Source organism: Hemitrygon akajei, chromosome 15 (genome assembly GCF_048418815.1).
Source record: "Hemitrygon akajei chromosome 15, sHemAka1.3, whole genome shotgun sequence".
NCBI lineage: Eukaryota > Metazoa > Chordata > Chondrichthyes > Myliobatiformes > Dasyatidae > Hemitrygon > Hemitrygon akajei.
In genome coordinates, this window is record NC_133138.1 from 53795878 (window position 1) to 53816211 (window position 20334).

General features: G+C 41.3%; 1 protein-coding gene across 2 annotated transcripts in view; it reads left to right on the forward strand.

The window, feature by feature from the left end:
• Window positions 1-20334, forward strand: part of LOC140739358 (glutamate receptor ionotropic, delta-2-like) — a 506376-nt gene that overhangs the window by 351771 nt on the left and 134271 nt on the right. For both annotated transcript variants that reach the window (XM_073067583.1, XM_073067584.1), the window contains one exon: window positions 18835-19008. In XM_073067583.1, the coding sequence (XP_072923684.1) occupies window positions 18835-19008 (174 nt within the window). The remainder of the gene's footprint in view (window positions 1-18834; window positions 19009-20334) is intronic.

Here is a 20334-nt window from a genome sequence, read left to right on the forward strand (position 1 = left end):
GAACTCCAAACATCCGACACTCCAAACTGTAACCATGTCGCACTAACCGTTATGCCACCATGGTGTCCCAAAAAAAAGGGAACATTGTTGAACAGATTTGAGTAATTTATTAAGTGGTACAAAATATAATTGTACTTCTGCCAAAAATATCTGATTTCTACTTGGAGCTGTAGATCATACATATGTTTGATCAAATTTATCTTTTGCAATATAAGAACGGGAATTGACTTTTCAAGCCCCTTGAGCCTTTCAACTATCGATTTAGGTTACGATATATTTACAACAACATATTTTACTTTCCTGAGGTTCACACACCTGAATACACTTAACCATTTTAAAGCAATCATTTAGAGTCTTAAAAGCTAGAAATGACCCTGCATGAAAAACTGCTGAGGGATGAGAGTTCTACATTCCTGTTATCCCCTCTCAGAAAATGGGTTTCACTCCTGGTTTCTTATGCAGGATTTTGCCATTACTTTCTCCTTAACACACCTTTAAATTGTTTTATCAGATTAAGTACCTCAATTATACAACTTTCTACAATATAGAAATACAATATATGGAAATGCTGTGCTTTGAATTTGTGATGGAATTCATAGTTTATTTTTATTTTGCATACAAATATTATTGCAATTTGTAGTGTTAAAATACTGTGCTAGATACCAACTAAGGAAAACGTCAGTAACATTTATAAGTATATGGTCAAAGTCAATAGAGTACATAACAGATTTCCAATTGAAATATGATTGTTTTTGCTCTCAAGTAGCTAATAATTTTGATGAATTACTTTGAAATTGAAGTGCACCCTCTTATCCCAATCCACTTAGCTACTCCACCCACATCATCAAGCCTTCTTGCCGGTGTAGACCATAACTCAAGTTGCTTTCTAGCTTCCATCAGAGCTTGGGTTAAAAACTTGGTGGGTGAGGATGGGAGAAGTGGAGGTGAAGGACAGAAATCAGGAGGGAGGGAGGGAGAGCGAGAGAGAGAGTGTGTAAAGTCTAGATTTAGGGGCAGTATCAAGTTATGGGGTTGCCCAAAGGTGGGGGATTGCAAGGAGAAGCAGTGGGATAGAGTGGGAATTCAACATAACTTAACAGCACTTGGTGAAATATAGCATTACAATTTGGGATGGAATCAAAGAGAGTGAGGTTTGAGAGGGAGCAATCACTATGCTCACATTGTAAGGGCAGTAGGTAAATCAAGGACTGGAGTGAGGTTGGGAAAGATTTCCCTTCCACTAGTCTTATTCTAAAAACAATTTAGCTTTAGCAAGTACAACAGCTCCCATTGGCTTTTTTGTGGCCTGTGAGAAATCCTTTCAGACCTCAACCCATAGAAATTATATACAGGATCCCCCGCAATCCGTAAGTAGAGCATTCCTATGAAACTGTTTGTAATCCGAAATGTCGTAAAGCGAGGAAGCAATTACCATTAATGTATATGGGAAAATTTTTTGAGCGTTCCCAGACCCAAAAAAAACCTACCAAATCAAAGCAAATAACACACAAAACCTAAAATAACACTAACATATAGTAAAAGCAGGAATGATATAATAAATTTACAGCCTATATAAAGTAGAAATATTGTAGGTACGGTGTAGTTTCACTTATCAAACTCAGGAAGGCAGCGAACCAAAATCGATTTGGAAAAAGAAGATTGGCATGTACACGCACACGTATGAACGTGCGTACGTGCATACACACATACACGCATGTGCAAGCAACTGCCCGCACAAGGCTTCACGGTCATTGTAGTCTTTCTCAGGGTAAACACATGTATAAAGCGGGGTCTTTTTTTCGTAAAAGCGAAAATCCTCTTTGGTTAGCGAAAACAGGTACAAATGTAAGTCTTTCGTAACAGCGAGTTGTCGTAAATCGAACGTTCATAATGTGGGGGCCACCTGTACCTATATCCTCTTGACTCTCCAAACAACACTTATTCATTATGTTGGCTTTGCTTCACCATTGTCACAGATTCCAAATTCTATTTCTTACGTTCAGATTTCTTCATTATTTCTCTGCACATCCACCAGCTTCCCTGCCTGTTATCTTGCCCATTAACAGCTACACAACACTCTCTTTTCTGCTCTCTCACTGACACTTGGTTCATGTGAAATTTACCTCTTTCTGTCTAATATTAATGAACAGTCCTTCAACTGTAAAACCATAAGATATTGAAGCAGTGTTAGGCCATCTGGCCCATTGAGTCTGCTGTGGCGTTTCACCATGGCTGATCCATTTAACCTCTCAGCCCCAATCTCCTGCCTACTTCCCATCTCCCCTCATGCCCTGACTAATCAATAATCTATCCATCTCTGCCTTAAAGATTCTAATGCATTATTTTGTTATGAAATTTCCAACTATTGTTCAGATTCTCCAACTCGGAACACTTTTAAGACATTCAAACTGACCATGTTGAACCTATAGTTACCCCTTCTCATTGCCCCTCATTGATTCAGCATCTACTTATACTTTTATGAAGTGCAATAGGCATTTTTCTACATTAAAGGGATTTGTTGTTTGGCATCATTTTGCATTTCATCCTCTTGATCAAAACATTTAAATAGGGAAGTATTAAAATACATACATAGCCATCCCTTCTCCTGACCTCTATCTAGCAACCTGAGAACACTTATTTCAATCGGCTGTTCTTTCAACTATTATGTTAAATACCAAATGTTGGGAATGGACACATAAAACTTAACATGCCAACAATGCACTGGATGCCAAAATATTAGGAGCCAGGTCATTACCATAGCCAGAACAATAGCTGCCAGTTTATTCAGTAAGGTTATGAATACAGCTGCATGGAGGACATCTTCTCTGGGAATCTGTCCACTTCTGATTGAATATAACAAAGTTAAACACAGATTTGTCATGGTGGGCTCCCTTGTTGCCCAAAATGCTTCTTTACCTCTTTTCGAAGAACCCGTACAAATGATCTCATGATGACATACAGTGCAGAATTCCTCGGGTGTTCAGGGTCATCATCCAGACACGTACACCAGAGCTCGTGCCAAACTGATTCACTCTTAACCTATACAATGTAGAGGTTACATAGCACCACATAAGTCTCCAGGCCTTGAAATTGACTAAAGCAGTTAAGTTAATATAATATTTGAAGTAAGTGCCTTTGTTATCTGTGGTACATCTTGGGTGCTTTCCAACAATGTGCCTGCATTCTTTCACAACACGTGGTGTGTAAAAATGCATGCACTGTTACCTTCTCCCTCCTGTTATGAAAAAAATTGCCTCATTTTCCCAATCCTACCTCTGTGCAGGCTACTATAACAAATTTTAGTTTTTTATGTAATGTTAGTTCAGGACACATACTTCTTTAACCACTATATTTTACAGCCTTTAATCCTTCTATCTCACTAGCTAAATCCAATTTCAAGCATTATGTGAGGATAGGAAGACATTATTGTACCAGTCCATCCTGCCCCACCTCTTCCAGTGTCAGTGGCCTTGGATATGCTCTTCAAATGGAAGTACTGAGCTGTTGATGAAAACAGGGATTGCTGGATATACTATGCAGGTTATTGTTGTTCCTTTTCGCACCTTGTGGCATATCGGGTGGCATTTTTGCCGTTACCATAGCATTTGACTGTTTTTTTACTAGGTCAAGTTGCTAGCTCAATGCTCAGCACAGCACGGATAGAAAACATGCAAGGAGCCGGGTGGATACAAACTCGAGACCATTCACCTCAAAGTCCGTTGCTGATGCCACTATACCATTGGCCGGCTATACTATGCAGGTGGAAGAAAGAAACAGAGTTTTTATTTAGAACAATGACCTTAGGTCATATATGTCAAACTCAAGGCCCGCGGGCCAAATCCGGCCCGCGGTGGAATTATCTTTGGCCCACGAGATAATATCTAATTACTATTAAAGCTGGCCCCAGTAATCGAAGCGCCTATGGCGTATGATATGGCTAATGCTGAGTTTATTCAGGTACCAGGTTTTCAGGGTTTTTAGTGTTTATTCGGCAGTCTTGCTCGGCAGTCTTCTTCATAAGAAACGGAATTTGTAAAGTGAAACACTTTGTAGTTATAGCAGAGACTGAGACACATTAGAGCAGGCTGAAAAAACGGAGGCAACGAAAGCTGCGTTCGCACGCGTCCGACTGATCCAGCCCACATGAAGCTGCATTTTGCTCAATCAGGCCCGTGACCTAAAATGAGTTTGACACCCCTGCCTTAGGTGAATTCTTTACTGGGAAAATTAAATCATAGCCTGCATCTTGAAAGGCATTGGTTTTCAGAACAAGCTGCAATTATTGAGAATATATTAAGTTGTGAGCTCTGAAACTTTTCCCTTGCTCCTGTATAATATTCTCACAGTCTGGATGATCAAGTGGAAGAATTTAGTGTGGGATGTGATTTCTCTGGATTTCCCATGAACCAATGTGCAGATTTGTAGAAATGGTTGTGAAGTGGAGAGACTGGTGTTGGTGAGAGATAATGCATCATGTTCCTATTGAAAGGACTTGGAGAAGTCCAGTGATTTTTTCAAAGTAGAATTGTCTCTTTCTTTAAGCTGTTACGTACCCCGTAACTGGGTCACTTACCAGCAAAGATAGAGAGGTCCGTTGAAGTCTGATGGTACTATTTTTTAAAGTCTTTATTTATAAAGGGGCACAAAAATAAGGTTAATACAAACATTCAGATAATATACGTCGTCAATACTCAATCTAAAGCATGGGTATAGTAATAATCATCAGTAAGAAATCGCTCTATCATTTGTCTAGGGGATAAAATATTGTCTGATGGAAATATAAAAGTCACTCAGTTTCTGCAGGCTTCAGCCTTTAGGGACCACTGGGTTTTCACTTGTTGGAGAGAGAGAGGGATTTGTGAGAAAAGAAACTTGCCCGGGTCTTTTGATGAGGCCCAACCGTTGAGTCGGGGGAGTTGGTTCCCCGTTGTTAGTTCAAGAAAATCGTTTCTGTGGTACCCACCACCGGCTCCTAGGCAAGGGAACTGAACGCCCGTGGCTTTCTTCAAATGGCTGCCCGCTACTATGGGATCGCTAGCGTGTCTTCTGGTGCGTCTGAGGGGCCGTCTCTACAGCCCCTCTTTTATCTTGACTCGCAGGGTAGTAGATGTCAATCAGGTTGGGGATGATGCAATCTCTCTCTCAACCAGCCCACTTTTCCCGAGGGCTTGCACGTAGCCCAGTCCCCAATCCATAAATGTGTCTCCAAGAGACAATGGCCAATGTCGCATTATTTTGCATCGCCGGGGAACGAGGCGTCCTGCACGTCCCTCTCCCATTTCCTGGGTCCACTGACCCACCCTCCCCCCAAGTGCTCTTGCAATTCTCGCAAAGGAGGGGGCTGCGGTCATAACAAAGCAACCCTGAAGTATGTCTGCATGATGCAATTTAACTTATTACAGTGCAAAAAAAAATGGCTGGGATCCACAGATTCCGTCCTAACAGCAGCAAGATTGTGGTAGGTCTTTAGAAACATTATTTTCTTCTCTTTCTGGATTAAAATAGTGTGCATGATAATACATGATAATAGTCTGCTATTCATAGTCTTAGCATATCATCAAAAAGTCAATCTGCATCCACTTTTATGCAAGTGACCCTGAGGTGACTTTAAATTTGGTCACCCCAGAGGAAAAGGCAGCCCGCATTGTAGGCCACCAGAACGCTATCAGGCATCTTTGCCTGATGATTGTTGGAGTGCGATTTGAACTCTGATCTCATTCCGGAATACTGTATGTTACATTTCCTGGCAGGGTTAGAGCTCTCAGGGGCTGATTCATTAAACCAACATCTTCACATTTTACATCAGAATAAGATGGGTTTTGTGGTGCTCTTGCGATGGCTATCCTTTGAGTATCAAAGTAACTAAGTTCTGATCTTTCCATAAATGCAAACCAGAACCAAACCAGTGTGGTATACCAGTGGTCAATCTGAACATAAGCTGCTGCCTTTAAAGGCACAGCTTTGGTGATCCTTTTGCAAAAGGCCTGCTCCACTATGGTGGCAAAGAATTTGTTCATGAAGCAGCAGCATTATTTCCCAGATAGAGATAATGAGCCAGTATAAAGCATGGCAGCAGATTTGTTCATATGGAGATAATGTGCCAGTATAAAGCATGGCATCGGATTTGTCCAGATGGAGATAATTTGCCAGAATAAAGCATGATAGCAGACGAAAAAGAACAAACCAAGTTCTGGAGTTCTCCAGCACCTTGTATATGTTCCTCAAGATTTCCAGCATCTGCAGAATCTCTTATGTTTAGAATGAGAAATAAATTATCTTAGAATCTGCCAAAGTAAGGTTGTTCGCACTTTGCCTACTCTTGTGAGATAGCATTCAGCTACATGAAGAAAGTACTTCACAGTAAAATTCTGCAGTATCACAGAGGAAACTTGTTCAATACTTCTAATCATTTTTTGGCAAGCCCATATTTTGTAAAAACACAAAATGCTGGCAGAACTCAGCAGGCCAGACAGCATCTATGGGAGGAGGTAGTGATGACGTTTCGGGCCGAAACCCTTCATCAGGAGTGAAGTAACATGGGATGGTCGAGGGGGGATAAGAAGTGGAAGGAGGGATGAAGTAGAGAGCTGGGAAGTGAAAGGCTGAAGGGAAATGGGCTAGGGGGAAGGTGGAGAATTATGGGAAATAAAAGAGAAAGAAAGGTAGGGCTGGGGGGAGATTATAGTGAGGGGGGAGAAGAGAGAGAAAGAGAACCAGACTAAAATTATAGATAGGGATGGGGTAGTGGGGGCAGGGGTATCAATGGAGGTCTGTGAGTTGGATGTTCATGCCGGCAGGTAGGAGACTACCTAGGCGGGAGATAAGGTGTTGCTCCATCGACCTGCGTGTGGCCTCATCTTGATGGTAGAGGAGGCCATGGACAGACATATCGGAGTGGGAGTGGTCTGTGGAATTGAAGTGTGTGGCCACAGAGAGACTCTATCCCTTTCTCTCAATTCCTCCGCCTCTGCCGTATCTGCTCTCAGGATGAGGCCTTTCATTCTAGGAGAAAGGAGATGTCTTTCTTTTTTAAAGAAAGGGGCTTCCCTTCGCCCACTATCAACTCTGCCCTCCATCGCGTCTCCCGTATTTCACACACCTCTGCCCTCACCCCATCCCCCCGCCAGCCCACCAGGGATAGTGTCCCCCTGGTCCTCACCTATCACCCTACCAGCCTACAGATCCAACGTATAATCCTCCGTAACTTCCGCCACCTCCTACAGGATTCCACCACCAGGCACATCTTCCCCTCCCCCCCACTCTCAGCTTTCCGCAGGGATCGCTACCTATGCGACTCCATTGACAATTCATCCCCCCCCCCATTCCTCCCCACCGACTTCCCTCCAGGCACTTATCCCTGCAAACGGAAGAAATGCTACGCCTGCCCCCACACTTCTTCCCTCACCACCATCCCAGGCCCCAGACAGTCCTTTCAGGTGAGGCACCACTTCACCTGTGAGTCAACTGGAGTGATATACTGTATCCGGTGCTCCCGATGTGGCCATTTATACATTGGGGAGACCCACCGCAGACTGGGAGACCGTTTTGCCGAACACCGGCGCTCGGTCCTCCAGCAATGGCGGGATCTCCCTGTGGCCACACACTTCAATTCCACAGACCACTCCCACTCCGACATGTCTGTCCATGGCCTCCTCTACCGTCAAGATAAGGCCACACGCAGGTTGATGGAGCAATACCTTATCTCCCGCTTAGGTAGCCTCCTACCTGCCGGCATGAACATCCAACTCACAGACCTCCGTTGATACCCCTGCCCCCCCACCCCATCCCTCTCTATAATTTTACTCTGGTTCTCTTTCTGTCTCTTTTTCCCCCCTCACTATAATCTCCCCCCAGCCCTACCTTTCTTTCTCTTTTATTTCTCTTAATTCGCCACCTTCCCCCTAGCCCATTTCCCTCCAGCCTATAACTTCCCAGCTCTCTACTTCATTCCCCCCCTCACTTCTTATCCCCCCTCCACCATCCCATGTTACTTCACTCCTGATGAAGGGTTTCGGCCCGAAACATTGTCACTACCTCCTCCCATAGATGCTGTCTGGCCTGCTGAGTTCTGCCAGCATTTTGTGTTTTTATTTATTTCCAGCATCTGCAGATTCACTCGTGTTACCCATATTTTGTAGTTTGTTTGTATGTCTGCCAGACAGTTGCATAGGTATAACCAGAATACACGTTTTGAGCAGCAAGCACAAAGTCAACCCAAGTCACCCAAGTGCAGATATTTGTATTTTTTACTTGGATGATTAAGTGGTTATGTGCTTCCTTTATTGGTTAATATCTTTAAAATGTTAAGTGGTCAGGAGTGTACAAGTTTCTCACTTAGAGGTTTTCAAGAACAGAAAGAAAATTGGAGGACCCCCGCCCCGCCCGACATATTCAGGGATTGAACCCTCCATAATTTTCAAAATTCTTTAGCCTCCATGTTAATCTAACCTTTCTAGCAAGAATGGTTTAGTTTGGCAAACTGCCTTCCTCCCAAGCTAATGGAGTGTAAAATTACAACCATAAACAGGCCTTAGGCTTGATTGCTCTATGTTAATGTTTAGCTTTTCATAAAGCTTCTTTCACTTTAGCTTCCTCTAATTCTATCAGCATATCTTTCATAAACTGACATTTTGCCCTGAAACTACCCCATTGCCTATCTAATGCAGCATTGTCCCCTAGCCTGGAAACAGTTGTTAAAACATTAGAGTACAGTCATGGCACTGGTATATCTGTGTGCGTGGTTTGATAAAATCGCCCTCAAGTAGTGGGTATAGTGCTACTAACACCAGGATGAACTACAACAGGCATGTCAAAGTATTCGAAAGATATCACCAACACTGTCTCTGTAAACTCTTCCAAGCCCATTGGAAAGATACACAGATGAGCAGCAGTGATTTCTCTTTGGACAGCTCCCAATATTTATACCTACTCAGCTGGCACTGGCTACATCACTCTCTACCCAACTCCAATCCCCTGAAAGATACACTCTATTCTGAGGACTGTCATGGGTAGAGATTGTTCATGCCTCCTTAAAGAAATCCAACATCTCCTTTGACTTCAAAGAATCTCAAGTCAAAGATCACTCCAAGTGGAGAAGGAACATTCAGGATGGTATTGAGAACCATGCATCTGGAGCACACAGAAGCCAAGTGTAAGTGGCGGAAGGAGCAGGCCCACTTACACACCCTATCTGCAATCCTAGAATCCACAGAGTGGGAATGAGAGGTTTGTTGATTTATTGAGATAGGCCCATCCAGCCCTTGGAGCCACACTGCCCAGCAAGCCTCAACTTAACCCTAGCCTTATCACAGGACAATGTACCTGCTAACCAGCTTGTCCTTGGACTGTGGGAGGAAACTGGAGCACCCGGAGGAAATCTACAAGTTCACAAGGAGAACATACAAACTCCTACAGTCAGCAGTGGGAATTGAACCCAGGTTGTTGGCACTGTAAAGCGTTGTGCTAACCACTATGCTACTGTGCCTACATCATTGATCCTGAGGAATTGCATAAGAAGAAAGAGAACAAGATGGTATAATGGTTGTGATTCAGAGGCTGACTTTTAGACCCATGAGTTGTTCAAATGCACATAAATAATGAATCATAAATAAAATTCTGCCTCCATTAATGTAAGTCATGAAAACACAGCATCACCGCTAAAAAGCTTCTATGTGTGACTCCTGACTGACAAGTGTGAAAGTCTTCATGCTCAATTAGAAAAGAACAATACATTTCCTTCTTACCAGTGACATTAGTTTTACAAATATTTTGTCAAATTTCTTAAGATTGTTTCTTAGCCTTCACTCTTCCCTAAAATATTGAATTCCTGACCAACGCTGGCCTGCCCATCCCCACTCTAAAATCAATAACAAAATGGAGTGCCTAGATATAAAGCCTTCGGGCCATTGCTACTGCTTAAGATGCAGCAAATTGAAATGAGACTGATAGGGGAAGTATAGAAGAATAGGTTATGACACATTTAAATGAGGCATGCTAACTTTAGACATTACAAAACAATTACAAAATCAGCATTCTTTGATTAAATTATTCATCCCAGGGCAAACATTTAGAAACAGAAATTAACACAACTGGCAACATTAGTTATATTTATTTAACTGATCTATTGAATAGTAATAGAGAAATGCATGAAGTAGTTAAATTGCCTTCTGGAGTGGTAACTTGTTATATTGCCTTTGAAATTATATTTTGAAATCAGCCATGGATGAAAACAAACACTTTGCAACATCCACTGATCACAGACGAAAGCTGATAACATACTAAGTTTTACAGAAGAACTGTTTTTGTTTCCCTTTGTGGCAATATTTATTCAATGTACATCACTGTCTATATATTATAGCAACTAACTGTCAGAGATAGATAAATGTTGTCCAGAAGAAGTGGTTCAATAAAATTAAAGTTAGCTGTGTATTCTTGAACTCCCTAACTATTTGATAATGATATGGTGTTGGTACAGCTGTCTAGCTGAGCTGCTGATCTACTGCTGAGCTCTCTGTGGCATGCTCTAATTATTTTTCTTGCAGATTTTGAAATTAATTTGCCACTGGAGGATGGTGTAGAACAGCTGTCTACTTGTGCTATTTGTTGCCAGTTTACCCTTTGCAGCCAATTTCAGGCCATTATCATGCCTCATTATCTAAATGTTTGTAAGAGGCTGTGCTACCTGCTGAAAAGAATTCTAAAATATACAGTATGCTGATTCCCGCCACTGACTGTAAGGAGTTTGTTGTTCTCCCCATGACCGCGTGGGTTTCCTCCGGGTGTTCTGGTTTCCTCCCACATCCCAAAGACGTACCAGTTGGTAAGTTAATGGGTCACTGTAAATTATCCCATGATTAGGCATGGCTTAAATAGGAGGTTGTTGGGTGTCATGGCTTGAAGATCCACAAGGGCCTTCCCTGCTCTGTATCTCAATAAATAAGTAAAGAAAGTCCAATATTTGCCACAGTGTGTGCATTTCTTACTGCTCTGATGGCAAGCAAGGCCAGGCTGTGTCCGTTGAATCATTCAGGAAAAAAACAATTGGTGAAAAAACTGACCGAAGAAGAATGAACAGGCTCCTTTGATTAAAATTTGACAGGACCTGTCTATGAACTCATTGTAATTGCTCTTCATGGTGCTGTGTTATTTTGTGAGTAGACAGAACTAACTGCAAATTATGAAGTTACCAGAGAACACTTCCCATGACCACGATTGCATGGACAACACACTGATTCTAAGGTTCTCTTGCGTGAAAACTCAGTCTAAATGCTAAAGCCAGAGTTGGATATCAGATTGAAAGCTCAATCATAAACTCTGGAGATAACGTGCTTCAATCTCCAATAGGCTGTCTTTTTGGCATTTATCAAGCGGAGAATCTATAAGAAAGTGCTGGAAACACAGGTCTGTTACCCTTCATTAAAGCCAGGGAAGAGAAACAAGTTAGCTTAGATGAGGTGGGAGAAGCAGAGGCTTAGAACCACGGCAAATCTCTGATAGGGTGTAATTAGGTGAAGCAAAGTTAAGATCTTTTTTCAGGTTGTGTCTGTGTGATGTGTTGTTAATGGTGACTACACGCTTAGTGGGCCAGAATGTACAAAAAACAGAAATAAGAAAAAAACTGACTAAGAATGATGACAGACATAAGTAGTTCTGACACAAAGCAAACGAGGAATTGGAAGTTCAGTATTGAACTTAGTATTGAGATTTAGTATTTTTTGTTCTAATTAATGTTTTCCTTGTGATTGCTGCATGCCTGTGAAGCTGTGGCAAGTTTTCACTGCACCTCTGCATGCATGCACTTACGCATATGACAATAACCTCAACTTCAATTTTGACTGTGAATCCTCAAGTCCACAGTATACCCAGATAGAAAATGAGGTGTGAAGAAGGGTCTTGGTCTGAAACCTCGACTGTTTATTAATTTCCATAATTGCTGTCTGACCTGCTGAGTTCCTTCAGCATTGTGTGCAAGTTGTTTTGGATTTCCTGTTATGGTCCCATCCGGTGCAAACATTCCGGGTCTTGATCCGGTCAGTGTACTCCGGACTCCGAGTCTTGTAGCCGTCCCTCCTTTCGCCCTTGAGCCCAATTAGTCACACCTGTGGATCATCGTGGCTTGTTGGGGCTCGAGGAAGTGCACCTGATGCCCATCAGCTGGCAGATGTATACAGGGGGGCTCTGGGACTAGTTTGGAGTTTTCCTTGTTAATGATGAGGTCTTTGAGTAAATCTGGCAGTCACCCTGGACCTAGTTCCCTTCCTATCCCTTACCTCCATTGGGCAAGGCTGGCTGGGCTGCTGTTGCCTGGTGGGGGACTCTGCCCCTTTCCATCCCTTGCTGCTGATGGGTTGTGCCCTGCAACCTACCCAGGTGCCCTGTGACCTGCTCAGGCCCCTGTGTTCCTGCCTGGGAGGTCTGGGCCCTGCCTAGGAATTATGCAGCCCACCCAGAGGTCTCTGCCCCTACCTATCTCTCGTTGTTGATGGGTTGTACCCTGTTACCTACCCAGGTTTCCTGTGACCTGCCCAGGCCCCCGTGTTCCTGCCTGGGAGGTCTGGGCCCTGCCCAGGAGTTATGCGGCCTGCCCAATGAACTCCTAGACCCTGCCCTGCCTGAACTCTAAGACTCTCGCAGAACCCCAGAATCACCTGGAACGTCATGTCCCTCATGCACACCACGGTCACCACATCTTGTCTATTGTTTAGTTGTTCCCATCCTGCCCCTAGTACCTCAGTGCCTGCGTCCTGCACTTGGGTCCAGCCTCCTGTCCCCCTATGACATTTCCAGTATCTGCAGAATTTCTTATGTTTCTTTTGTTCTTCAACCTAGTGTCAGGCCTTGTTGTAATGGTGCAGAAGCTGCAGGCAGGAAGATGGGAGTGGGATGGTACAGCAATTGGAAGGGCAGAGTCTGAACTTAGATGTGCTGCAAAACAAGCATACACTATGCATTTGGTTTCTCCAATGAAGAGGAGCCCACAAAAGTATCAATTGGATTGCAAATCAAAGGATTTGATGCTTCACCTGAAAAGACTGTTTGGGTCCCTCAGTGGTGGATAAAGAAGAGGTGAAAAGGCAAGTTTTACACCTCCAGCATTTGTATGAGAAAGTACCATAAGAACGGGAGTAGCAGTTGGGAAGGGAAGAGTGGAGCAATCCTTTTGAGTGCTGAAAGGGAGGGAGAGCAAGCTTAGAAAATTTTAAATAGACTTTCACTAATTTAATTACCACCCAATGGCATGCTGATACACAAATTTGTGGATTATTTAAAGGACTGCAGAGCTGCAAGGAGTATCAGGGCAAGGCAGTGTACTACCATCCAAATGCCAAACCCAAATGATTTCATCTGCAGCAAAGAAGTACAGACTCAGCCAGTTATTGCAACCATTACTGAGTGGTATTGGTTTAGTATTGTCATACGTATTTATTGACATGCCGCATGGAGGAGACTCTTCTGGTCCTTCGAATAATGATGCCCAGTAACCTCCAATTTAATCCTAGCCTAACTAGGGGAAAATTTACAATAGCCCATTAACTAACCGGTACATCTTTGGACTGTGGGAGGGAACTGGAGCACCCAGAGGAAACCGCCATGGTGACCAGGAGAATGTGCAAACTTCTTACAGGCATCTGCGGGAATTGAACCCCAGTTGCCGGAACTGTAAAGCATTGTGCTAATCACTGCACTACTGTGCTGTCTGAAACGTTTACCTTGCATGCTGTTTATACAGATCACATCATTCCAGAATGCATTGAGATAGAATAATGTTAAATCTTAACAATGCAGAATGAAGTGCCAGTGTAGAATAAAGAATAAACTACCAAACAAAAGCACATTGCAGGTAAATGATAAAATGCAAGATCATAACAAGCTAGAATGTGAGGCCAAGAGGACCATTCAAGTGTCTGATGACATTGGGATTGAGCTGAACTTGAGCCTGGTGGTACATGCTTTCAGGCTTTTGTATCTTCTGCCTGTTGGGAGAGGGAAGAAAAGAGAATGTCCGGCATGAGTGGGCCTTTGATTAAACTGGCAGCTTTACTGAGGTGCCAAGGAGTACAGACAGAGTCTATAGAGGGAAAGCTGGTTCCTGTGATGTGCCTAGCTTGTACACAGCTCTCTGCAGTTTCCTCAGCTCACATGCAGAGCAGTTAATATACCGAACTCTTGTGTATCCAGACAGAATACTTTCAATGGTGCATTGATAAAAAATGTAAGGGTTGACAGAGACATGCTAAATTTCTTTAGCATCCTGAGGAAGTAGAGATGGTAGTGAGCTTTCCAGATTGTGACCTTAATGTGTTTGGACCAGGACAGACTTTTGGTGATCTTCAGAACTGGGAATTTGAAGCTCTCAATCCTCTCAACCTCAAACCAGATGATGTAGACAGGAGCATGTGGACCACTGGAGTTTAGTGATGAATTTTATTGAAGGAGAACTATAGTCAATAACCAGTACTGTAGCCTGATGTTGGATTATTTACTTGCCAGATGCTTCAGAGAAGTGTGCTGAACCTGGGAATTTGGTGTCTTCCATAAACCATGTTCGGCGGTAGACAAAATGAAATAGTTGAAGGTTGTTTGGAAAGTTGGATGAGATGCGTACCATTTCCAGACTCGTCATAGGGCATAGGACTAGAATTGGGCCATTTGGCCTATCAAGCCAGCTCCACCATTCCATCTCAATGATTTATTTTCCCTCTCAACCCCATTTTCCTGCCTTCTGCCATAACCTTTGAAACCCTTAGTAATCAACCTCTTCTTTAAATATATCCAATAACTTGGCTCCCACAGCCATATATGGCAGTGAAATCCACAAATTTACTATCTTCTGGCTAAAGAAATTCCTCCTCATCTCTGTTCTAATGGTTAAGGTCCTTGAATACACTTTCCTGTATTCTGAGGCTGTGCCCTCTTGTCCTAGACCTAGTCCAAATGAAGAGTCTTAGCCCAAAATATCAGCTGTTTATAGCCCTTCATAAATGCTTGACTTGCTGAGTTCTACCAGCATTTTGTGTGTGTTGCTCAAGACTTTCAACATCCGCAGAATTCCTTGAGTTTGCTTATCTTATTGAAGTATTCATGTTCCTAAATAGGAATAGACAAGATAATTGTAAATATTTCAAAATAGTAATTAATTATATTTGGAGTTCATATTTGCCTAGTTAAAGGAAGCATTAGTTGACAGTCTAAATATAATAATTTATGAACGAATGTTTGGAATGCATTGCCAAGAGAGGAGGTAAGTTGGAAAAACTACTCATGAATAATAATTTAGCACAACATGATGGGAAATCAGATATCTTAACCAACACAAGCACCATCTTAAACAGACTTTTACTTGCTCTAACGGGATAATAAGATCCTGCATCCTCAACAGGAAATATTTGCTGATCAACTTGTACAATATCACATCAGCACTGATCGTAAAAACAAAGCTATAACACCGGGAAACCAGGTGTTCACCTATGATTGTGCCTGATGCAGAAATGTCAAATGGTCTGATGAAGCAACAGGTAAGGATCACACCAGTAGGCAATTTGTATGTTGATGGTAACTTTGCTCCTTCATGTTTAAGTAGGTAAATATATTTATCTCAGAGGCAGCTTAGGTATTACGGGTGTATACTTCACATTCACACAGGATATAAAGAAGCTTGTTGAATAAATGTCTTGTCTTGAAATAAGACTTTGAAATATGGCATCCAGGACCTACACAAAACTATGGGTTTGGGTTGATTTTCTCTCAGGACACAACTTAATGCTCTTTTTAAATTATACCTCTCACTTCCGATCATCACATTGATCAACAACAGGCTGCATGGTGTTAATTACATATTTAATGTTAATATTAAATTTAAGTTGGATCTATACTCAGGAAGGAAAATAATATGTAGCCTATGGGAAACACGGAGGGCTGTGGGAATTGTTAGATGGCTTTTACAAAGGACAGACACAATCAGATGTGCTAAGTGCCTTTCTTCAATGCCATATCAACCTCCCTTCTTGTACTCAGGCCTCTTACCTGCCTACCACTTCCCCTGGGCCCCCCGCTCCTTCCCTTTCTCCTATTGTCCACTCTCCTCACCAGCCCTTTACTTTTCCTACCCACCTGGCTTCACCTATCAACTACCTAGCCTCCTTCCCCCCCCCCCCCACTCCCCCGGCTTTTATTTTGGCATCTTCCCCCTTCATTTCCAGTCCTGAAGAAGGGTATTGGCCCAAAGCGTCCACTGCTAATCCACTTTCATTGATGCTGCCTAACCTGCAGAGTTTGCCCAGCATTTTGTGTGTGTTGCTTTGGATTTCTAGCAACTGCAGAATTACTCATGTATGTGATTCTATGACTCTTGAACTGCTTCTGTCATACAAACTGTGGTACATTCTCATATTTTTAGAGTCAGGATTCAAATAATGTCTTTGAAGATAGGAGAGACAAATGCAGAGATCAGCATATTAAAACATAAGTGACTACAATAGTGATCAGTTACTTTGTGATCTCACTTGTGTTAGTACTAAATGATGGTTCTGATTCATGAATTTCATAGATCTACATTTAGCACTTTGAATCACTCAAGTGCAGATATTTGTTTGGAGAAGTTTTATAGAGCACAGCAAGCTATAACTAGCTGTGAAACATTGGGAGTTGAATTGGATAATCTCTGGAACTAAAGCGCGTATCACTAACCTCTGCCAGTTAATTGCAGTGCAGGCAGCGTGCCAATTCCATGCTGTCTTGCTGCAGTCGTTATGAAAATAAATTTTGTTTGAAGCCAAGGCTAACTGCAAAAATTAAAGGGATGCATGCTTCTTAACTTGCTAGCATCAGCACTGCTTTACGCTTGCCTATCCTTTATAAAGGCAAAATGCATTATTGCTGCGCCCAGTTCCATAAAGCAGGATCTGAATTTGTCCAGGTAAACAAGAATGATGCAAGATGGAAGACAGGAGACAAAAGATACTGGACATGGCATTGAATGCCTTGAAGAGGAGGCAGAAAGGAGAAGAGGTGTTCTGTAACTACGATGAGCATGTCATCCAGACACACCTCAGCAGCAGTAATGAACAGATAACCATGGAGGTGCAATGCATTACCCTAAATAGTCTAAACTTGCCTATCAGTATTCTCAAATGATACTGCATCTCTGTCTTTTAAATAATAGAGAATGATTTGTTTTATTATTAATAAATCCTTTGTGGTGTGAGATGGTCACCTGATCATCAATCTACCAGGCATAGTCAGAAGCAATCTAAGAGGTATTCAACGTGTTCCCCTAAAAGCTGCAAAATAATTTTCTCATCTGAAAATGTCATTACAACTTATTACAATCTCTCCATTCAATGCTACCTGTTTCAGTTGATCTTGACAGTAACTGTGACTGAGTGCAATATATTCATTAAGTAAGACAATATCTGCCTTCAGCCCTGGATTCCAACATAATAGTGCTAAATAGCAGTTAAAAAGGTGATTTTTCACTCTTGAAACATTTCTGAACACACAGCTAGCCCATTTAGTCTACAACTGAAGATTAATGAATCTGCCTATATAATCCAATGGCCTGATTTTCTTTTATGAACCAGGTTGACTACTTCAGTATTGGATTTGATTTATGCTCCAATCACTGGCAAATAGAAGACTAGCTTCTCCGCAGTGGTCCATTCTTTTTTTCAGTTCAATGTTAACCTTTAGTTTCAGAGTTATTGGTTATGTTTGTTATTGTTTGTGCAGAATAAATGCAAGCAAACTATTGTATTGTTTCGAGAATCTGAGGAAATCTCTGTTTAGCAAAGTACTATTACTACTAGTATGATACCATCATCACTTACAATGATAGACATAAAAACATATTAGAACATTTGCACATAAAATAAGGACATGAGAAATATGCTCTTCAAGTGCACTGTTCATCAGAATCACCTCCTAAAACATTTTGCTGCATTATCCTCATATTCCTTGATTACCTTACTATCTGGACATCCATCAGTATCTCCATCTCTGGAATAAACTCTATAGCTAATCCTGCACAGTTATCTAAGATAGAGAATGCCAAAATACAGACTTTCTTCCTGATTGCTCACCTCATCTGTATGTTTACACTGACATGTGTGCGACAAGAATACCCAGGTGCCTATCACAATCTACTTTCACCAATTAAAAGATACTCAGCGTTTTTGTTTTGTACATCTTTGAGACTTTACATGTTTCTACATTATATTCCCTCTGACGTGCTCTTGCTTGTTCGCTTAGCTTGTCTATATCCCCTTGAAGGATTCTTATGCTCTTACCCTTCCTCACAATTCAGCTAGGTCCTGTATCATCAGCAAATTTGGAAATTTGACATTTGGTCCCCTCACCCAAGTCATTGACATAGATTGTGAATAGGTTTAGTCCAGATAAAGATCCCTACTAGTCGCAACCTGCCAACCCGAAAAAGGTTCTATTTTATTCCCACTCTTAGAGTTGTGCCTGATAACTAATTCTCATTCCAACTCACGCCTTACCCTGAATTCCATGTGGTCTGACATCGTTGACCATCGTCCTGCATGCAAATTTATCAAAAGCATTCTGAAATCCAAAAGCACCACATACATTGATTCTTCCTTATCAATTCTACTCATCTTACTCAGAAAGTGTTCCAAGTAATTAGCAAGCATAAATTCATGACCGCTATAATTATGTTTAGAAATTCTAACACACTCTGGGCAGGGTGTGGGGGGGGGGGCACTAATTTCAAGCCCAAACCTTTCTGTATCACAAACATAAGTATGACTGAATTTATAAATGCTACTGTTTTTAAAAACAATTAACTAATTTGTCATTCTTTGTTAACTTAAGGAAATAAATGATGCAGATATTCGGGAACTAGCAAGAAGATTGACTGGAAGATTGACTGTCATTCGGCAAACTTTCCCTCTGTCAGAAAGCAAGAGCCAGTACTGTTTAAGAAGCAATCATAGGTTTTCTTCAGTGATGTGTAATCCTAAAGACCCCTTCACGCAGCATATGGAGGTAGAAGATTTAGCTAAAGCATTTTAATAATGTTTCTCTTTAGGCAATATAGCATTTAGATGAAAATGAAACTAAGTGGCTATGGGAATATTATACTGTATGAAAACCAAATTAATATTCTGAAAAATATTTAAAGCTGACCTGATTGAATGTGCATGTAAATGATATTTTCAAATGTTACTATTTTAAGCTGAAAAGACTAATAGGTAAATGATTTACATTAAAAAAATATAAAGAGAGATTCATTTGTATAAAAAGTCAAAGAGCTATGAAAATCATAGGATAGGGTTTGAATTGTGATATGATTGCAAGAGTTGTATAGGCCTGGAGGAGTTTTACGGTAGGGTCAACTGAATCAGAGCACTGACTGCAGAGACAGGTGCTGAATTTCTGAAAGTGAGCAGCACTCTTCTTTGCACCTATAGCTCTGGGATCAAAAAGAAACTCTCTTTCACAATTCCTTAAGATGACGATTTTCAAGTAATTTCCATATTATTTTAATAGAGCACTCTTGCATGTATTATCTAATAATCCTAATAAGATCTCAAAATAGTTGTGGATTATTTAAATGAATGCTCAATTCAGTTGTATTTTTGCCCTTAAAAGGACTTGAGTGAAGCTTCACAAGATAGGTTTTATTCAGAGTTCGACTCTATATACAATGACTTAGAAAATAGACCTACTTTTTCTGTCATTTTCTGGTCAGCAGCAATATGAATGCTCATATACTAAGATAAAACTATGGTGTGATTTCTTGGCAATTATGCCAACATTCTCATTGCCTTCAAAATCTATGTGGAAATGATGCACAAAAAAAATTTGCAATGTATGTATTTCAGAGAACGTTGCGGTTAGATTATGTCTAGATGCCTAGTTTCAGCCTGTTGCAAAGACTGGCAGATGTTCTATGAGCTGTACATGGACAAAAAAAATAATACAGTGTTTTAGTAAAGTAGGACTGAAATGAAAGACAACATATTTAGTTTGCAGTTATGGGACTGAATTTATACTGTAGTGCATAACCCACTTGGAAACTTCTTTCCTGCTTCAGATTTGCTTGTAAACCTGCTTTAAGAAACCCATGAAATGCAACATACTTGGGGCATTCGAATGATAAAGATCTAGTAATTAACTACAAAATGCATGAACGCTTGATGAAGCCGTTCATTATAGAGGACATTTTTAAGTTAATTTGACATGGCAAAACACAATTGAGAAGATGATCTGCAGTTTTAGTCATAATATGCATCATTATTTATCAATAACCACAAAATGGATGCTATCCCTTTATTGGCTATAGGAAGTATGCTGTTCCATGTGCTAACA